General features: G+C 50.8%; 1 protein-coding gene across 6 annotated transcripts in view; it reads right to left on the minus strand.

Annotated features, from left to right (window-relative positions):
• The window catches only part of CTIF (cap binding complex dependent translation initiation factor), a 150,025-nt gene that overhangs the window by 5,330 nt on the left and 124,905 nt on the right, over positions 1 to 19,790 (minus strand). For all 6 annotated transcript variants that reach the window (XM_048291353.1, XM_048291355.1, XM_048291356.1 and 3 more), the window contains 2 exons: positions 15,557 to 15,712; positions 1,025 to 1,078 (listed from right to left, as the gene is read on the minus strand). In XM_048291353.1, the coding sequence (XP_048147310.1) occupies positions 1,025 to 1,078; positions 15,557 to 15,712 (210 nt within the window). The remainder of the gene's footprint in view (positions 1 to 1,024; positions 1,079 to 15,556; positions 15,713 to 19,790) is intronic.

Consider the following 19,790-nt stretch of genomic DNA (forward strand, 5'->3'; position numbering starts at 1 on the left):
CACAGAATCACAGAATAAATTAGGTTGGAAAAGACCTCCAAGGTCATTGAGTCCAACTTGTGACTGATCCCCACCTTGTCAACCAGACCAGAGCACTGAGTGCCATGTCCAGTCATTTGCTTCTCTGCAAAACTGCTGCTGAGCACAGCAAACCTCTGTGTGAGTCATGGGGCAGCTTTTGCTCCAATACAGCTGTTTCTGTGCTTAAAAACTTAATGGAGGGTGAGATTTGAAGGAACCAGGATGATAAAATATTGTGATGGGAGCCCAGCTACCAAACTTCCTGCATCCATTTACATGCATCAGGAGCCCAGTGACAGAATCTCAGCGGGTCATCTCTTATCTCATGGTGGTCTTCTACCTACACTGTTCTTGTGAGACCTCACCTGGGGTCCTGAATCCAGCTCTGGGGTTCTCAGAATAGGAAGGACATTGACTGGCTGGAGTGAGGCCAAAGGAAGCCATGGAGATGCTCCAGGGCTGGAGCCCCTCTGCTCTGCAGCCAGCCTGGGACAGCTGGGGCTGTTCAGCTGCACAAGAGAAGGCTCCAGGGAGAGCTCAGAGCCCCTGGTAGGGCCTAAAGGGGCTCCAGGAGAGCTGCAGAGGGACTGGGGACAAGGCCTGGAGGGACAGGACCCAGGGAATGGCTTCCCAGTGCCAGAGGGCAGGGCTGGATGGGATATTGGGAAGGAATTGCTGTCTGGGAGGGTGGGCAGGCCCTGGCCCAGGGTGCCCAGAGCAGCTGTGGCTGCCCCTGGATCCCTGGCAGTGTCCAAGGCCAGGTTGGATGGGGCTTGGAGTAGCCTGGGACAGTGGAAGGTGTCCATGATCATTGCAGAGGGGTGTTGGACTAAATGACCGTGAAAGGTCCCTTCCAACCCAAACCATTTGATCATTCCAAAATGCACAGAGACAACACAGCTGTTGGGTCTGGAAACATCAAACAGCTGCTTCACACATGCACGGGCAAGGACAGAAGGGGCAAAGCAATGAGGATCAGGGCAGATGGAGAGGTGCCTCCTACCTCCATGGAGCAGCAAAGCACAGCATCTTCCTTCACATCCTGAGATTGCAACAACTGTGAAAGAGAGAAGAGAGAAGCAGTGAGAAATTCCTCTTCTTCCTCTTCCTCCTCCCTTATGACTCTCCTTCTATCTCCTTGTCCAGCTTGGCTTTTGACACTTCCAGGAGGAAAGGGCATAAAATCAGAAAGAGAGGAGAAAAGAGATTGTAAACACAAAGATTTAAAGGTAAAGAGTGACAAAACATGGGGTAAAATTTAGATTAACGACTTCCATAATAAATTTTGTTTAGGTTGCATTGCTTTTTTTATCCCATGGCAGGCAGTGAGAAAACACTCATTTCACACACACAGGGAATAAATGCAGCTGTCTGCCAACCACACCAGAGCAGCACAGCCCTGGGAGTGGCCCTTTGGAAGGGGAGGGCTCTGCCACCCACCCCTGAACCTCTCCATCCCCGTTGGGGACACTTCTGACAGCCACAAAACTGCCTGATGGGAAAGGGTTACATCCAAAACACTGTAATTAATACAGCTCCTTCTAGGCCGATTACACAGTGGTGCAAGGGCAAGGGGTGCCAACGAAACTACGGAGTCTCAGGTGCACCAACTCCAACCCCGCTCTGCTCTCCATGAACTCTGTGTCACAAACATGAGCTTGCAAACAGCAGCAGCTTTCAGGAAGGACCAAAATGTTGCTGGGCATGGCATGGGATGGTGCAGGAAGATGCTCATCTCTCTTCGTTCAAACCCAGGGTGTGCAGTGATGGTCAACAGCTCCACCTGACAACGGCAAAGTGTAGGAGCTCAGCATGTCTCACCCCACAAACACGGAAACCACGAGCAAGGACCCTGGAAACAGGACCAAAAATACACATTTTCCTTTGTTCTCATCCTTATGACAATTACAGGTACTGGCAACACTCGAAGCTACAGCCACTTGCATCCCATCACTTTGGGATGAACAAGCCCTGATGGCCCTGAGCTAATCCCTGTGTACAGTAACCACTGAGCAAAAGCAGAAAAAATGGGAAAACTGGCTTCACTAGTATCTGAAATTCATTAGAGAAAGGCAGACTTTTTAAAAGCAGTTGAACTGATTAAAACTGCCCTTATAAAAATTGCTCAGCATAACTAAACGTTACTCCAAAGTCACATCCATTAGTTAAAATCAGAATTGTGACTCTGAGCCTTATCATCTCTCCTTCCCACTCTTGTTTTTCCATGTTTCCTTTCATCTACAAATAAATGCCTGTTTGTTTACCAGCTCCACACTGGCTGGAAAATAGATAGGGGAAAAAAGAGGTAACGCAAGGAATTATCACTGCTCTCAGAGTTTTGTCTTCACTGTCTTCTGTTTTTGGCGGATTGTTCACTTTGAAGATGGTGTTTACAGCATCTTGACGAGCACGTTGTCCATCGGTTTTATCTCTCGTTAGCCAAAGCTTCAGCCAGGGTTTTAAATCATGCAACAGTTTTTTTTCTACACTCCCACTCTCCCCCCCACCCCCCCCCCCCCCCAGTTTATCTTTCTGCTGAGTTGTTTGGAAAATGTTAGTTAAGCCCAAGCCGCGTGCTCTGAGATAAGTTCTCACAAACAGTTCAGATTCTTCACAAGAAAATATGAGATTATTTTAAACCCAACACCAACAATGAAAAAATATATCAGTTAGGGAAAAATATAAACAGGCAGTAGTCCAGATATTCCCTCCTGGGGTATTTAGCTCATGAGCGTGGCATGAAGCAGGGCTGCAAAGAGAGTAACAGACATTACCTTTTAACAACACCTTTCTTATTTTTGCTATTCTTTAGTAAAGAATGTAACATGAAAACTAAAGCACGAAAGTAGTTAAGATTGACTCCAGCCCTTCCTCTGCCATGGTCTCCTCAGTGATCCTACTCCCTGCCCAGGATATGTGGTCATAGAAAGGCTGCAACTTCACTAGTCCCAGCTTCCCACACACAGGGTTGGGACATGCTTCCCTACCTCAAAAGGTGTTGGTGAGGATGAACATGTCCCTGTCAAGTGCTCAGACACTTGGCTAATGAGGAACAGTCTCACCTCTCTATGATGAAACACAGAACACATCCTACCCCCAGCCCTGGGCAGGCACCCTCCAACTTCAAGCTGCCCTCATGGACACCATCTAATGTGACTTGGCTGAACAAGGAGAATGCGTGTGTTCCAGTGTGTCCACCAGGGTGCCATGTGCTACACCTTGTCCATGGAGACACCATATGCCCCACCTTGTCCATCCAGGTACCATGCACTGCACCTCATCCATCCAGGATCCATGAGCACCATTGCTCCGGAGGCACCACGTGCCCCACTTGTCCACCCAAGTACCACATGCTCCACTGCTCCATCAGAGCACTAAGAGATACCAGTCTGAAGCACTACAGGTGAGCCTCTGCCTGAGACATGTAGGCTGGGGAGGCCCACAACCTGCCCACCAAGCCCAGGCGCATCCCTGTGCATCAGGGGACAGCCCAGCAGTCAGATCTGCTGGTGCTCTGGGGAAACAGAGTCCAAATCCATGGCCACAGATGGCTGCCAGCCACCTGCATCAGTGCAAAGGACTGAAGCCTGGAGGATCAGAATGATGGCACTGCTTCTCTGCATGTTCTGATCATGGCCATAGCATGCAGGGGTGTAAGCAGTACCTGCTTCTGACCTCTGCCTGATGGGGCAGGAGGAGATCAGGGAGCCTGGCATGGGCCCTGAACCTTGCTGACTACATGGACTGTGCTGCCTGTGTTCCCACCACGGATGTCCTCACTCATCAATGACAACTTGCATGTATGTCTCAAAGAGTATTTCACCCCCACTGATGGTGCCCCATGTGAGCACCAGGCTCTCAAAGCATTGGGGTGGTTTCTTCAGCCAGAGCACAGTGTTTCCCAAAGCTCTGTGACCCCTGAGTCAGACCTGACCAGGACTGCAAGAAAAAATGGTGAAAATGCTTTGAGAGTTCCAGGGAAATCACAGCCCTAAAGTCCCGGCACTCGTGTGACCACCCAGCCAACTGCATTCACTGTTTGCAATCTAATTCATATTTACTTAAAATATTTTAAGGTAAACACTCTATACCCATTAAATTAGCACTCCCACATTGGAACTATTATTTATTTAACTATTTATAGCTGCTCCTCCCTGCTGTGTGCCTCTGCCCAACTCCCACTACGGGCACAATCCCATCCCTCTCCACCAGGTTCCCACAGGGTTCAAACCAGCTGGTGGATGTGGACGAGGGATCTGAAAGAGGAGCATGAGGCAGACAACAGGGCAGGTGAGCTGGGACTCACGCACTCCTCAGTTTAACCTGTAATCATCCCCCGGAGGCTGGGGCTGTCTGCGACGAAAACTTCCCTTTGCTCTCCAGCCGGTTTCCCCCGTATCGGGCGAAGCCGGGCAATGAAAGCAGCAGTTCCTGCTGGAAAGCAGACAAAGAGTCTGCCTGATTTCCTAAGAGAGGAGGCTGCATGCCAGAATCTGCCCAGCCAGTCATATAATACCCAGCCTCAGTTGCGAAAGGCTTCTCACTTTTGTTTCTGGTGCTGGACTCAGCCTTGCAGACTGGTGGAAGACACCAGGCGCCTTCTCTTTCAAATTTCTATGTCACGCTGAGAGATGAGCACTGGGCAAGGTCCTCTGCAGAGCCAATGTGCCCAGGTGGGCTCTGGGTGCTAAATATTTGGATAAGCAACCCAAAATAAGTTTTAAGGTCTGCTCCTGGAAGTGCTGTGTGTTGTGGGGAGCTGCAGTGCCTTGCAGGGTGGCTCTTGAGTGCAACTGGTTTCCATGGTGTGCTATTGGGACTCATCTTCCCTGGCCTCTGTGGCCCCAGAACCTTCCCTTTACATCTTTACAGAGATAGGCATCATAAGCCACATGGGGTAGACATGCAGCCACGGCTGAAGGACCCAAAGAGCCCCAAAACTGCAGCTGTGCCTCACCACGGACAGAAGCAGCTTGATCCTCCTGAACAGCAACAGATGCACGTGCATGGGGTGCAGACCACCATGAGCAAACCAAAAAGCGAAGGCAGTGGGATATACCCCAAATATTTGGGTTTATTATCTGCTTTCTGAGATCACCCGGCCTGCTGAGAAGCTGAAGTGCTTACTTGGTATTCTCAGGGGTGCCCACACCACAAGGAGGACAGGAGAACCTGCCCCACTGTCCCTTATCACCAAACCACGGAGGTTTAATTGTGTTCTTCAGCAATTCTCCTCAGGAGATGGGGTGGGAGCAGCCCAATGCACACATTACCCTTTCCAGATGCAATGATACATCTCCTGCGAGGCACAGTACTAATTACTGTGTACAATATCGCTTGCAAAATGACACATAAGCAACGCCGGCCACTAACTACCCCCTTAGCATGCAGTGTTTTATGATGCTTTGGTGATGACTCCAGTGTGAAAGCGCAAGAAACCTGGAAAATATCCACCCAGAGCCACGGAGAGGCTGGGTTGAGACCCAGGGAAAGCTGGGGTGACCGCAGCCCACACGCCGCTCACCCTGGCTCCCCGACGGGTTCATGCGTCCAGTGGCAACACGCATGGACACCCAGGCTGCCCACAGGTATGCTTTTCATCCGCACCTGGGTCATGAGGAGGTGCCTCCCAGGATTCCCCCCTCCCAGAAACTGAGGAGCATGCCCACAGGGGAACCAGCATGCTGCAAATGCATCGCCGAGGTGCTGCAACTGGCTCACTGGTGTGGAGCAAGGCCACGGGGGAAAATGGAGACTTATTTCCATGAGGAAGTGAAAAATCAGTTATTTGTGCCACCTGGAGCTTAAGCAGAGTGGACATATTGCACTGGAAATGCAGTGGATTTACTGGATGGTGCTTCCCAGTCCTGCTTTTAACCAGAAAGGGCCTTGGGAAGAGCCGTGATGGACTCTGTCCTCTGACAGATGGATCTGTTTCAGCTCTGTGGTCAGGATCATCACAGAGACTCCCTTATGAAGGGGGCTTATAAGAAAAGTAAGGACAAAGCTTTTATAGGGCCTGTAGGGACAGGATAAGGGGTGATAATTTTTAACTAAAAAAAAGGAGATTCAGACTAAATAGGTGGAAGAACTTGTTTATGCTGACGGTAGGGAGGCCCTGGCACAGGGTGCCCAGAGCAGCTGTGGCTGCCCCTGGATCCCTGAAGTGTCCCAGGCCAGGCTGGACAGGGCTTGGAGCAACCTGGGATAGTGGAAGGTGTCCCTGCCCATGGCAGGGGGTGGAATGGGATCAGCTTTAAAGGTTCCTTCCACCCCAAAGCATGCTATGGCTCTGTGATCATCCCCTACATCCAACAGTGCAGTTTAGGTGCTAATACAGCTCTGCAGGTACTCTTCCTGCTCTAATGGACCACAGATGGGGAACTCCTGCCCCCAAAACGTCCTGGAATCCTCACAGTCTGCTAGGTGGGTCCTCCTGGGAGCACAGGCCAATTCTGCTTCACGGGCTCTGTGCAGACAGACATCAGTAGCAATTTTCTGCCTTTCCAGGAGCCCCTTATCAACCTACTGTCACAAGTCTTTAAGGAAGATGCCTGAGATAAGATCCATGGGACTGCATGGCTCTGCATGGGGACAGTCACGCACTTCTCTGAGACACAGGCAATGGTACAGCTCCACTTTTCTTCTTGTCACAGGGCACGGAGTGGTGAAAACAGCCAGGACTGGGGAAAATGCAAAGTACAAACAAGGGTGTGGGGATGAGTGATTGCATTTCTACAATTTGCTACCATCAGATGTATCAGTTCATTGACCCAGGATATCAGAAGGTCAGCTGAGCTCATCCTGTGCCCACCAACAAGCTATGCCAGTGCCACCCTCTCTAAAGGGGCACAGAGACCCTCTCTGGGATCGAGGGAAGTCAAATGAGACTGACTTTCTCCAGAGAAGAAACAATGAGCACATGGAAACAGACTTCTAGAAGTTCACAGGCATAAGTGAAATCTTTGCTGCTCACCCATTTGACGCTGAGGTTGCCCAAACACAAAATGTTGGGGAAAACCTTTCCCTTACAGAGCTGCCTGTGCTTATGTCTGCACAAGGCACAGGCTCTGCAGCGCTCCAAAATGTGATTTGTTGGGATTTGAAAACACAGCTGAGCTAGGAGAGGCAGTCTGTGTCCAGCTGCTTCCACTAGCAATGGTGCTTCTCTCCCCATTCCCTTCTGCTCACAGCTCTCTGGGGATCTGGGAAGTTTTCAAGCCTACAGAAGATGCACAAGGTGCCACCACATCATGTGTCTCGTGGAGGGAACCCTCTTCCCAGTTGCCTGACTGGGCTGTTGTGGTCTCAGCCTGGGAGAAAAATGTACTGACAGCAGCTCCTGCTGCTCCAAGAGGAAGAGGCCACCAGCATGGGCCACTGCTGATCCCACAAGCAGCTGCCCAGACGAAGTGGCACAGGGGGGAAGGAGCTCTGTGCTGGAGCTGCTTGTGCCTGCGTGGCTGCATCATAGCCTTGTCCATAGCAGGCACTTTCTCTAACATATTTTGGATGACCCAAACCAGTTTTGGTGGCACCAACTCCTTTTACATTGATGCGCTCTTCTCAGCTCAGGAGGAGACTTCTGTTCTCCTATTACACAACCAGGACTCCCTGGGAGGATGGTAAGAGGAGATTAGTTTGTTTATTGCATCGAGTAAACCAAAATGTTGGTTATCCTCCTTGTCAGGCTCCTGAGGAACTCAGAGATACTTAACAGCAAATTGAATTAAGGCCAGAGGAACAAAATCCTGTACCCAGTCGTGGGAAACTCCTCCTACTCCTTTCCACTGTAGACAAGGGAAACCATGAAACACGACACTCTCTCTCCCCGGATCTGGAACAGCAGAAAGAATTCCTGCGAAGATGGAAACCATTAAGAGGCAATTACTGGAGACAATGATGAAGAAAATCTGGTCACTCATCAACCCGGATGCTGCCATCCAACAGTAGCCTGGTGGTTACATATCCCCTGGCTGGAGGTGGACCTCCAGGACCCAAAGGTGAGCAGGACAGACGACCAGAGCCACCCGGTCTGGGTGCACAGGGAGTTCAAGCCACCCAGACGACTGGCTTCATCCTGCCTGTCCAAAGACATAATAACCCTGGGAGAGGAGGATGTGATCTCATCCCAAGGGTCCCGGGGAAACACAAAACATGGAAAGAAACAGTGGCGAGACCATGGTGCTTGATTGCAGCGGGCTCCACCCTGGCTGGCCGGAGGCTCTGCGCTTTCCTGGCTCTGCAGAGGCAGCGAGCGCGCGGCGGCAGACGCAAATAGTTGTGTTTACATCCCATTGAAAGGGTTTTTGGGAACTAACAATGCCTGGTACGGAGGGCGAGGGAGAAAAACAAAGCCACGCGAGGAGGAGGGACCATCCTGTGAGATGGTATCTGGCTTCACTTCTTTATCTGCGCAAATTGCTTCCTCTGCCTTCTCTGCGGGTCGCAGAGAAACGAGGGTGGCATTTCCCCTCCCCTATTTAAGATACAACACCATGGTTTTAATGCTGGGACTGAACGAGTCCTGTGGCTTTCCAAGAATATGTTCCTGCACATGAAATACTCAACAGGGCAGATGGGCTTCCAGGCACTGGACTGTCCTCCTCGGTTTGGCCTGTCCTCATCTGCTCCCAAAAAACACTCGACCTCCTCCACCTTAACTGTGCCCTCTCATCAAAATGGCGAGGATTAAAAGAAATCTGTTGTTTCCCAAATAAGCTGCATTCACAGGAGTGTTTTTGCCAGCACAGCTATGGGGGTCTGGGGGCATGGGAGCTTTTTGCATGGTTATTTATGTATGGCAGGCACAGACGTACAGGGACATCCACCATTGCCCTGCGTGGTCCTACAGACAGGCACCCACCCCTGCTCTTCGCAGACTCTGCTCCTGCACTCTGCCTCCTGCCACGGCTCCGGAAGTCCACAACCCCTTTTTACCCCCGTGCCCCACTTGCTCCAAACCCCAGACTTTCCTCCCAGCTCTTCCACATCTTCAACTCCCATCTCCTGGACTCCCAAGACAACTCCCCACTTGTTGTTCTCCTCATTTCTCCTTCCTCCCCATGTCCCTGGCCCCCAGTCGCTCTTTTTCACTCCTTCTCTGAAATGCCTCCCCTCCCATGCCCACAGCCCTCATTCCTCCTCCATCCTTTCCCTAGACAAAACACTTCCCAGTTTGTCCCAGTCCCACCAGACCGGAGACCAAACCTTTGAGGTTTTTGCAGAACCAGATATGGGGGAACCAGAAGGGGACTTCTGTGAGGATGTAAGTCTCCTTCTTCATAAAGAACATGTTTTCTCTGTTCACATCAGGCTCCATCACATGGAGCTTCCATGGGGTGGGTCAAAATCCAACCCCCTTGGTGCCTTTGCTCATTTGATAAAGCAAAAATTCTGTTTCATTCTCTGACTCGGAGAATAATACTAAAAATCCTAGCATCTCATTACACTGTCAAAGACCCTTTTTTTGACTCAAAAGGCTGATGCTTTTTAAAAAGTGAGAGTGATTAACAAAACCCAACACGACCCACGTTAAAAGATACAATTTTCTTTTCCAAAGAGCACCACCCTCCTCGCTCATCCGACTGCAGCCGGGAAGGTTTTCCTTTTTCTTCCTCTGAAGGAGACAGTGAAAAGGCAGTGCCCTCTTGAAGTTCAGACGTTAATTACCGTGTTAGAATATTTTGCTAAATTACGCAGCATGGCCCCAGGAGATAACAGGCACGAAGAGAAGGGAGGGGAGTGGATACCCGTCTACACGCTGCACCGCAGACTCAGACGTGGGGGGAAGGCAATTAGATGGGGAGCATTTATCCTCCCTGCACCACCACCCCGAGGCTTTCAGTTAGCAGCGTGTACCAAGGCAGGGAAGCGATGGGAGCGTGCCAAGATTTTAAACGATGCTGAAATGGGGCTGTCTCTGCCAACCAGACTGGAAGTAGGAGACAACTCCTGCAGAGAAGCAACTGTCCTGCCTGCTGCCAGCCTGCCGGGTCTGATCCCCGCTGATTCACAGTGCCTGGGAGCTGCCCTCGGTCCCCAGGGTTGGTATTAAGACCCTAAAAGCATCTGTCTTGGGTCAGGCCAATGACCACATCCCTATAATGGGGATACCCCAGGGTACACACCCAGCCTCAGCAGCAATAACCCTCTCAAGCTGGAGGGATCTCCATGAATTGGTCCTGCTTGAAGGAGTTCTGCAGTTTAATTAGTCCTTCTGTGATGAGCTGCTTCCTGGGGTTTGCTCTGAACCTGCCCCAATAGTCTTGTCCGAGGCACGTGGGGGGCTCAGAGGGGAATGGTGCCAAGGCAGCTCCCTGTCACCCCTGAGACCCAGTCCCTTTGTATCCAAGCCAGGACAACTGGATGGGTAAAAACACGGGTTGGATGGTTGGGCTCAGAGGGTTGTAGCCACTAGGTTCCAACTCAACTCTGCCTAAAGGCCGGAGATGAGGACTACCAAGTTGTTATCCCCAGACCTGCCCTATTTAGCATCCTTATCCATGACCTGGAGGAGCTGAGCAGCACAGTCTTGTGAAGTTTAGAAGTGACAGCAAGTTTGGGATGTACTGAAATGTGTTCAAGGAGATGCCAGTGAGAGGGACCTCAGTGGGGTGAAGGAAAGTGTCAAGAGGAAACTTAAAACTTTCAACAAAAAATCAGCCCTGTGCAGGAGAAGAGCACAGGGACATGGGTAAGGGGTGGGAATAGGGTTATTATGGGGCATGAGAGGTGGCAGAGCCCTCCCTGTGTCGCCTGCCCGTGTGGGACACCAGCTGGTGAGGTGCCTCGAGGGACCACAGTGGCATTATTGCCACATGGCATCACTTTAAGCCTGAGTCCACTGAGACAGAATTTTCATCCTCCTGCTCTGCTGCCATAGGCAACTGCTCAGGTTACCTGGCTGCTAAATGGCATCGTAAGAACAAACAAACGCATCCAAACAGCACTTGGCACCAGCCACCCGGGCTGGAATTGGCTGCTCCTGGCAGAGGGCTGGCAGAGAGGTGGCAGCTCCCAGCCCCAGGGCCACCTCCTTGGTGTCCCAACAACATCTGCTGAGGATGAGACAGACACCAGAGGAGGCAAACCTCCCAACAGCACTCATCAACAGCCACACTGGCTGTGATCCCTCCTACCTTGCAGAGCTCAGATGTCACCTAGAACTGGGCTGAGCCCCTCGGGATCTAGTCCTAATGCTCCCCCTCCCCAGCAGCACCAGGGGATGAAGCAGGGAGGGCACTGAGCTGTGGTGGCCCATGGCCACCCTGCTGACTCACACACAGACATGGGAGCACAGAGCTGGATGAGGGACAGCCAGCTCCAGCCATCCTTAGGGAAGGCAAAAGTGGTGACAATCAGTGAACAATAGATGGCAAATAATATTATTTATTATCTCTACATCTTCAGTACCCACGGGGCACTTCTTGCACTGCACACAGGGCTCTGATGGTTCAACTGACATTTGCTGCTCCCTCGCCTTAACCACCCAATTTCTCCATTTTGCTGACTCTGCCGAAAGCCACAGAAAAGAAGAAATATGGCCAGGCTGCAAGAACCAAAGTCCCTTGGTTATTCTCCTGGTTTTGGGGGACATGCAATACGAAGCACTGTTGGAGCATGCCTCAGCATGGTCCTTGGTGTTTGGGCATGGGGCAGAGGTTTTGGAGCAGGACGGATGTCAGCATGTTCACATCTCACCATCCTGAAAGGGCAGAAGGAGATGTTCAGGGACAAATTTAGAGAGGTTTTGTGAAACGAAGCGAGGCCAGAGTCAAGAGGGCTTATAGGGCTGGAAGGAGAGAGTGGGACATCCCTCTTGCTTAAGACCATCATGCACAGCAGATGGGACAACTTCCTAATACTGCTGAAAGTGTTTTCACCAGATAAAAGCCTAATGGAACAATGGGGTCCTGCAAGATGCCACCACTGGTCCCAAGTGAGACCAGCAAGGTCTGGGAGCAGGCAAGGGTCAAACCCACAGTGCCCTGGCTGCAGCATAACCATCCCTGGGGAAAGCCTTTATCCCAGGAACAATGCCTTCTTCCAGCTCGCCCTCGATTCCCCGAAGTTCTGAGGGAAGAATGGGAGGAAAGCGCTTTTATTTCTATTTAACATCTCTGCTTTGTTATTCTTTTCCCAGGCTTCCCAGATCTGATGGCTGCAATCGTTCTCATCTGCAAAGGGCTCTCCTTCTTTCCCCAGTTGTCTCCAGGTCTTTGGGCCAACCTTGGGCATCCATTGCCTTTCTCCAACTTAAAATATGCACTGTTCCTAGCAGAAAAACATGTTTTGGTCCAAACCACCATCCAAATGCACTGTGCTCCATTACACCATTTTAATGAGAGCTGGATCCACCTTTTACTTCCCTTGGCAAACCATCTCTTTGCCTAAAATCCTAACGCTGACCTTACCAGACCTCACTGTGAGGACACACTCTCAGCCTGCACAAACCCCACCCTAAACCCCTCGGAATAGTCATGGAAATTAAACCTTTTCATTTGGTAGGGAATTCTGCTCCTGGGAGATGCTGTCACAGTGTGGGCTGTGATGGCAAGTCCCTTCCTTCTCCCCTGGTTTCAAGCTCAAGTGATGGATGAGGGTGCAGCAGAGCCCACACGGGAGGGGGACTTGGTCTGGACTCTGCTTGTGCCAAGGGGCACAGCCACTCCTTTGGTTCCCAAAACTCTGCCTGGGCGAGGTGGCAGCCCTGACCCAAATTTCCTTTGCCATGGTTTACCACCCACTGCTGAGACACGGAGGCCTGGCTGCTTCCCCGAGGACAGCGATGGGCGCCGGGTCGATCAGCCAGCAAACCCCAGCATTTATCACTCCAGCCTCACCTTAAATGAACTTGTATTTGTTTGTTTTTTTTTTTCTTTCCCAGCCCACAAAACCAACCCATCCACACCGATCAATAAACAACACATTGTCACCCAATGCCCCAGCCATGTCCCTAGCTCCTCCCCACCCAGAACCGATGTCCTCACAGCCACCCTCACTCCCTCCCACCCAGCTAATGATGGTGTGAATAAGCTTTTATTTGGGGGGGAAAGGAGCTGGAGAGAGGAAGCTTTGCACGGGGAAGGGAAGAGACATTCTTGCCTCAGTCATCAGGCAATTTTCCCTTTCCTCTTGCTCACTGCCTCGCTGACCTTTAGCTGAGTCTGCCACAGCTATAAAGGAAAAGAGAAAAAGGAAAAAAAAAAAAAAAGAGAAACTAAAAAGCAAGAGGAGCTGAAAGGACAGGCAGAGGGAAAGATGTTATCTTGCCTCTGCTAATGATTTATCGTAAAAGGATGGGTGGATGGAGGCAGAGGGACTTATGCAGGACTGTGGGCAGCACAGAGGGAGATTGCTGGGGAATACCCAACATGGAGGGAGTTAGGGATGAGAGGCTGAGCCATGTACATGGGGACATATGCTCTGATCAGCAGAAGGGAAAAAAACCCCTTGTGAGTGCTACTACACCTTGTGAATCTGTCCTGAGGCACGTGGGAGTCCCAAGCTTTACAGGCCGTGGTTACACCCCCTGCTCTGCTGGGACACAACCCATGTGGTTCATGGGGATCACCAAGGGCTGAGCACTCTGCACAGTCAGGGACTTTCCACATTCTCACAGAGCACCCAGCAGGGCCAGCCTGTGCAGATGTCCCTGTCCTCTCCTGGGTGCAGCTGGAAGAGCACCCCACCACCTCCTTGGCTGTGTCTACAGCCTGTCTTTGGCCCTAGCAATCATCTCAGAGCTTGTCACTGCTGATAAATAAATAGGTGGTCCTTTCCCCTGGGCTAGCCCTGTGCAGCAGGATTAGCTGGCAATGGCAAAAACCAAGGTCAGAGCACTGCAGAGAGAGAGCAGTCACAGACCAACCATTTCAGGGCAGGGGAGCCAGAAGAGTCAGGCTCACCCATGTCAGCTAAGCTAAGAGTCTTCCTAGAGTCACAGACTGGCTTGAGTTGGAAGAGACCTAAAGATCACCTCGCTATTAAAGATCACCTAGTAAAGTCATCTGTGACAAACAACACCACAGGGACAGACCTGTCCTGCTAAGGAACAGAAATGTATTTTTAAGAGCAAATTTACGCATGACATCTTGATATAATTAGTAAATCTTTTTATGGAGCTGCCCTGTAGCAAAAAATATCCCTGATACATTAAATTCACCTCCTTCTGCACACCTTTAGATCACCACCATGTCCCTACAGAGCAGAAAGGTGACAAGAGGGACAGTGACAGCATGGCTAGGGCAGATGGGAGTGGGCAGGGAAAAACTCTGGCAGAATGAGGGCTGTGTTGTGTCACGATTACGATGGGAAGTGGATGGGCACGGGGGCTTTGCTAGACATCAAGATCTTCCCCAGAAGGTGACACATACCTCAGTGGGCAGAGATTTTGGGGAAGTTGGGCTATTCTTAGCATCCCTCTCCCATCTCCTCCTCTGGATATGTGTGTCTCATCATGAGGCCCGCACTCCTCACCACTCCAGTCACCATCTGTGAACCCTGCCCACAGTACTACCACCCAGACAAAATGTTTATGGTGTGTTTGCATTCAGAGGAAACTTCCCATGCATGTAAAAAAAGTCATCACCAGCACTTTCTTTATCCTTCCCTTGCCCGAGGTCTAGCGGAGAACTTATTTTACAGCGAGTTATTTATGGCCTGACAGAAGCACCACTGAAAATTTGAGATTCACAGCTCCAACTCTGGGAAACAAGGTGGGTTTTTCTCAGAAAGTCTTCTAAAGGCACCAGCAAGAGACAAAACCATTTTTAAAACAGGATGGAGGGAAGCCCTCTCCTCCTCTATGGAACATTAACACTTGAGCTGTCTTTTCTGTAGGTACTCACTGAGGTTTCCGCCACCACCCCGAGCCACGGGGAGCTCAAGTTCTGAAAAATCTCCAACCCTGATGAGAGGGCTGGGTTTCTGTTGCACTGGGTGGGGTCTAAGGACATTAGGGCCCTCATTTCTCTCCCTCCTTCCTCTCCTCAGTCTGTCTCATCTATTCAGGTATCTTCACCTGTTTTAAGAAACTGTTTAAGTTGCTTAGGTGGGGATTTTCACAACACTGGGATTTGCAAACTCCAGTGCTGGGTTTGCCACTCCAACTGTTGGTCCTTTCTAACCCCTGGACAAAGGGAGTGCGAGCTTTAAATATTGTGCTTTAACGAGCAGAAAGACAACGTGCAGGAAGAGCCAAGCATCCCTGCAGATATGGGTACTTTTGAAGTGAGAAGTGTAAGCAGAGCAAACCTCTAGGAATTACAAAGCAAAGATGGAATCCTAGAATGGTTTGGGCTGGGAAGGCCTTAAAGATCCTCCATCTAGTTCTGACTTCCTGCCATAGGCAGGGACACCTTCCACTATCCCAGATTGCTCCAAGCCCCGTCCAGGCTGGCCTTGGACACTTCCAAGGATCCAGGGGCAGCTACAGCCTTTCCAGTGTCGTCCATGGACCACGGGCATCTCCACACAGCAACACAACAGCTTGTCCCACTGGTGGGGAAGGACGAAGTGGGAAGGCATTTACCTCCCTGAGGCAGGTATAGATGGGGCAGACGAGGACTCGGAAGGGCTCCCCGGTGCTGCTCCTCATGGTGCCGAAGACCTCGCAGAGGAAGGTGATGAACCCCAGCCAGCGCTCCACGTCCCGCTGCTGCAGCTCCTCCCGCATGGAGAAATCCTTCTGCAAGAGGCACAGAGACAAGAGGCTGCATCAGCAACACCGCACCACCACGGGAGAGGCAACGGCTGTCTAGAGAGGGAATTAGGAGGAAATTGAAACTCGGGGTGGGGGGAGGACAGACAGACAGACTGACTCTTTAGTAACAGTGGGGAGATTACTCAATGCGTGCGGAGCGGCTGCAATTTCAACACAGCAAAGCCACCAGAAAGCAGGTACTGTAGAAATAGCACCAACTCCTGCAATAACTGCCACAGCTTGCACTAGAGATGGCGTCCCCTGCGCCCCACTGTCCCCCCCGACAGACACGGGGACTCTTTTCTGTATGCACCACCAGGACCGAATCAAGGCAGCAACAGAGAGGTTAAATAAAATGCAGAGGAAATGCTGGTGGCCGTGCTGGGCTTGGTGGTCCAGGTTGACCTGCCCAGCCCATTTATTCCAGTATCTTCAGCAGACCCAGTGTCTGGCCAGGAGCATCCTAATGGTCTGGCTGCTCTCTGGCGTCTCACAAAATAATGGCAGAGACTGGCTCCCTGCCTGACCAGAAGATCAGGGCAGCCTGGGCTTGGCATTAAAAGGTCACCCTGCGCCTGAGCTGATGGTTGCTATGACTAAGGATTATCCCAGTGACGTGATTTATGGATCAGCATCAGGAGGAAGCACACAGGGAGATAGCTGCCTCTCCATCATACCTCCAGCTCAGGTGAAAGAAGGGGTTTGTCCAAAAGCAGGGTATGAAGAGGGATGTATGTGATGGAAGCGTGTGGCAAAGAGCACAAGGCAACACAGAAAAGCAAATAAAAAGCCTTCTAGAGGATGGCACAAGGGAGTGCATCGTGCTCAGAGTCAAGAAGGTTTCCCCGGGCCCTAAGAGATGCTGCAGAGGTTCTTGCATGACATCCCACGCGACTTTGCTTGTCTGTCTCCATAGAGACCTTTCCTTGGTACTAAAATTTAGTAGACACTAAGCAGGGGAACACTGAAGAAGAAGAGGACAAGTTCGTTCTCCACACTGCCTGCTCCCAGTGCAGGTTGCACAACCTTTGAAATCCAGCAACTAAATAAATTACCTTCTATCTTTTTCATCTCAGTTTATTCCTACTGCCTGAGACAAAGGGCTTTGCTGCTGCAAATGCTCTGACCTGCAGCTGCTCTCTGCAAAGCTGGGGAGATAAAAAAGCCACCACACCAAAGTTTGCTCTCTTTCCCTGGACAACACACAGGAGGTCTTCCTTTTAGAACAAAGGAAAGTGAAGCAGCTGCTAAAGAAAGCCAGGCAAAAGCATGATGATTATTTTCAAGACACAACTGCATGCACAGAACATCCAAGGCAGGAGCTATTTATATGTTTCACTACAAAAGGAAAAATAAAATATGAATTTGCATATGCAGGAAAAAAGACTTGTAAAATAGCTGAGGCACTTATTAACCAAACAGCGATGACTAATTCCTCTCTACACCCATTTCCATAAGTCAGTTGCCCAACTGTGTCTGCGACTTCGAAGTCAACCTGCAGCCAAATCCTGCTGGGTCTCCCCAGACTCTCCGGGGGAGTTTGCAGAGTTCATCCTTTCATTAACCAGCCAGTCCCTGGGCAGTAATGGAAGAGTTATTTGCCAGCTCAGGTTATCACCCCAGGGTTACTCAATTACTTGTCCTGGAGTTTTCAATTGATTTTTAATGCAAAAATAAAAAGTCAAAGAGACATGATATCCTGATTACTGAGAAATTAAAAAAACAGGCAAGAGCATCACATGCCCCTCATCTGCCCCATCCACCCATGTAGAGCACAAAAAGCTCCCTTGGAACCCTGGAGCTTTTCTGGATTCCTCTGCATCTCCTGGCACTGTCTCATGCAGCAGCCCAGCCAGCTCCAGCCCCCAACCCATCCTGACCCTCCCAGCCTGGATGCCCTTCAGCACCTTCTGTCCTGCCTGGACCTGGAAGCTCCACACTGATATACCTGGGGAGCTGTGCTGTATTTTGGGATCTCTGGGGCATGCTGTGAAATTCCTAGCAGCTTGGGATAACTGCACGGGCTCTGCAGTCCCAGATTACTGGGCAAGAATAAAAACCACTGCAGGAAACTCTGCTCCTTCTTGTTCCTGCTTCAAACATGCCCTGCTCTGCACCCTTGCAAGAGAGAAAACCGACACTTCAACATCTTCCTTTAAAAATGGTTATCTTTTGTAAAAAAAACCCCATCAAACCAACCAAGCCCTCAAAATTCCATAAACCAACCAGCAAACCAAACCAAACTCATGAGGCCTGGGATGGGAGCCAGGCAGGAAAGGATTCCACCACACATCGCCCTCCTTTTTTCATCCTGTGGCACCTGGTGGGTGATGCAGAGACATCAATGAACACTGCCCCACCTTTGCAGCTGTAAGAAGATCCTTGTAAAAGAAAACGGTCTGAGGTTCCCCCTCCTCCAGTCACAGGAAAGCTTGTGCAGACTTTGAGGGACCCCCATGAAGGATGGGAGAGGGGGATGGAATATAGGATGGATGCAGAAGGCCCCGAGAACATTTCCACCCAGAATGCGATGCCACAGAGGGAACAATTTTGTTCCATTTGCAGACTCAGCTTGGGCCAAACTTTGCAAAAGGAGATGATTTGCACATGTTCTGCAAAAGGAGGGGAGTGACACTGATTCCTCTGACAAAGTAGGAAGAGCATCTCGCCAGTGGGAGGAAATTTTCTGGACCACGCCTGCCTACAGGCCAGAGCTGGGATTGGCAGGAACCTCCATGGCAGCTGGACTTGCAGTGCCAGAGGTATCCTGAAGCATCCTGAGAAACCCATCTGCCTCAGGATGGTGCTACACCAGTGTCTCAGCATGCACCAGGAAGGTGGTCCAGGGAGCTCTGTGCTTAAATTTGGCCTTCAGCGAGCAGGTTTGACCCGTACCACGGTGTGCACTGAGTGCCACCCATGCAGAGGTGCCCCATCTGCCTTGGGGTGTTTGAGGAGACCACTGCCATCACCGAGGCTCAGCTGGGTTGTTTGATTAACGGAGTTACACGTGTGACTCACCTGCTGCAGGCCAGCCATGCCCACAGCAGGCCCTGCGACCCTTTGAGAACACGGAGAGCAGCTCCAAAGGCTGTGCAACCCAAACGGATGAGCCAGAGCCAGCACGTGGGAGAGGTGAGGAGCTGGCCGGCAGAGAACAAACCCCACGTCCTGTGTGCCCGGGGCACATCCGATGGAGCCGTGCCCTGACCCACAGACCTCCACACACCAGTGACGAGCCTGGAGGGGGCTGAAAAGCTCTGGAACCAGACAGCCGGGTCACTGCCCTGCCCATTGAACTTTATTTGCTCTGGAAATGCCTCACGGAGTTATATAAAAATAACCTGTGGATTGGCTTGCCCCATGCTTAGGTGGTGATGTCAGAGCAGTAAGCAAATTATCTTTCATCAGTTTGGCTGTATTTTTAAACACAAATTGTATTACTAATTTGGGGGTGCTCTGGCCTGTAGATAATCTGGGTGTGTTTACTGGATGACCTTCCTTCAGTGCCTATAGTTTAAAATAAAATGTATTTATACCAGGTAGCAGGGTTGGCCTCCCTTCTCTGCCTGGTTTGGGAGAAGAATTCATTGGGAAACCATGTGGCAAGTAGGGGGATGCCAAGGGGACCTCTAAAGAGTTCTCATACAGGACAAGTTTGGGGCATAAATCTGAAGGCTAAGCATGTTCATCATGTTGGGCCTCACCGTGTGCGATGGGTAGGTCAGGGTGGCCTGTGTTCACACATCACAGAGATGGCCCAGGGCTCAGTAAAACCTCTGACATCCTCTGTGGGATCCTTTGTAAGCTTGGCTGAAGCTCCTGCCAGTAATGGAAATTCAAAATGCCTTTATCCTGGGGGTGTCCACTCTTGCAGCCCAGTGAAAGCCCACTCCCCATCCCAGTATAGATGCAGTTCATGCAACACTGGCTCATGACAGGGGACATGAGACCTTTCAGAGACTAGGAGCAAGCTAGAAGAGCCAAGAGGAATGGCCACTCTGTGGGAGAGCAGGCAAATCCATCCTCTAACATTTTTGGTGGGCAGCAGAGTCAGGTGGGA

Source organism: Corvus hawaiiensis, chromosome Z (genome assembly GCF_020740725.1).
Source record: "Corvus hawaiiensis isolate bCorHaw1 chromosome Z, bCorHaw1.pri.cur, whole genome shotgun sequence".
Taxonomy (NCBI): domain Eukaryota; kingdom Metazoa; phylum Chordata; class Aves; order Passeriformes; family Corvidae; genus Corvus; species Corvus hawaiiensis.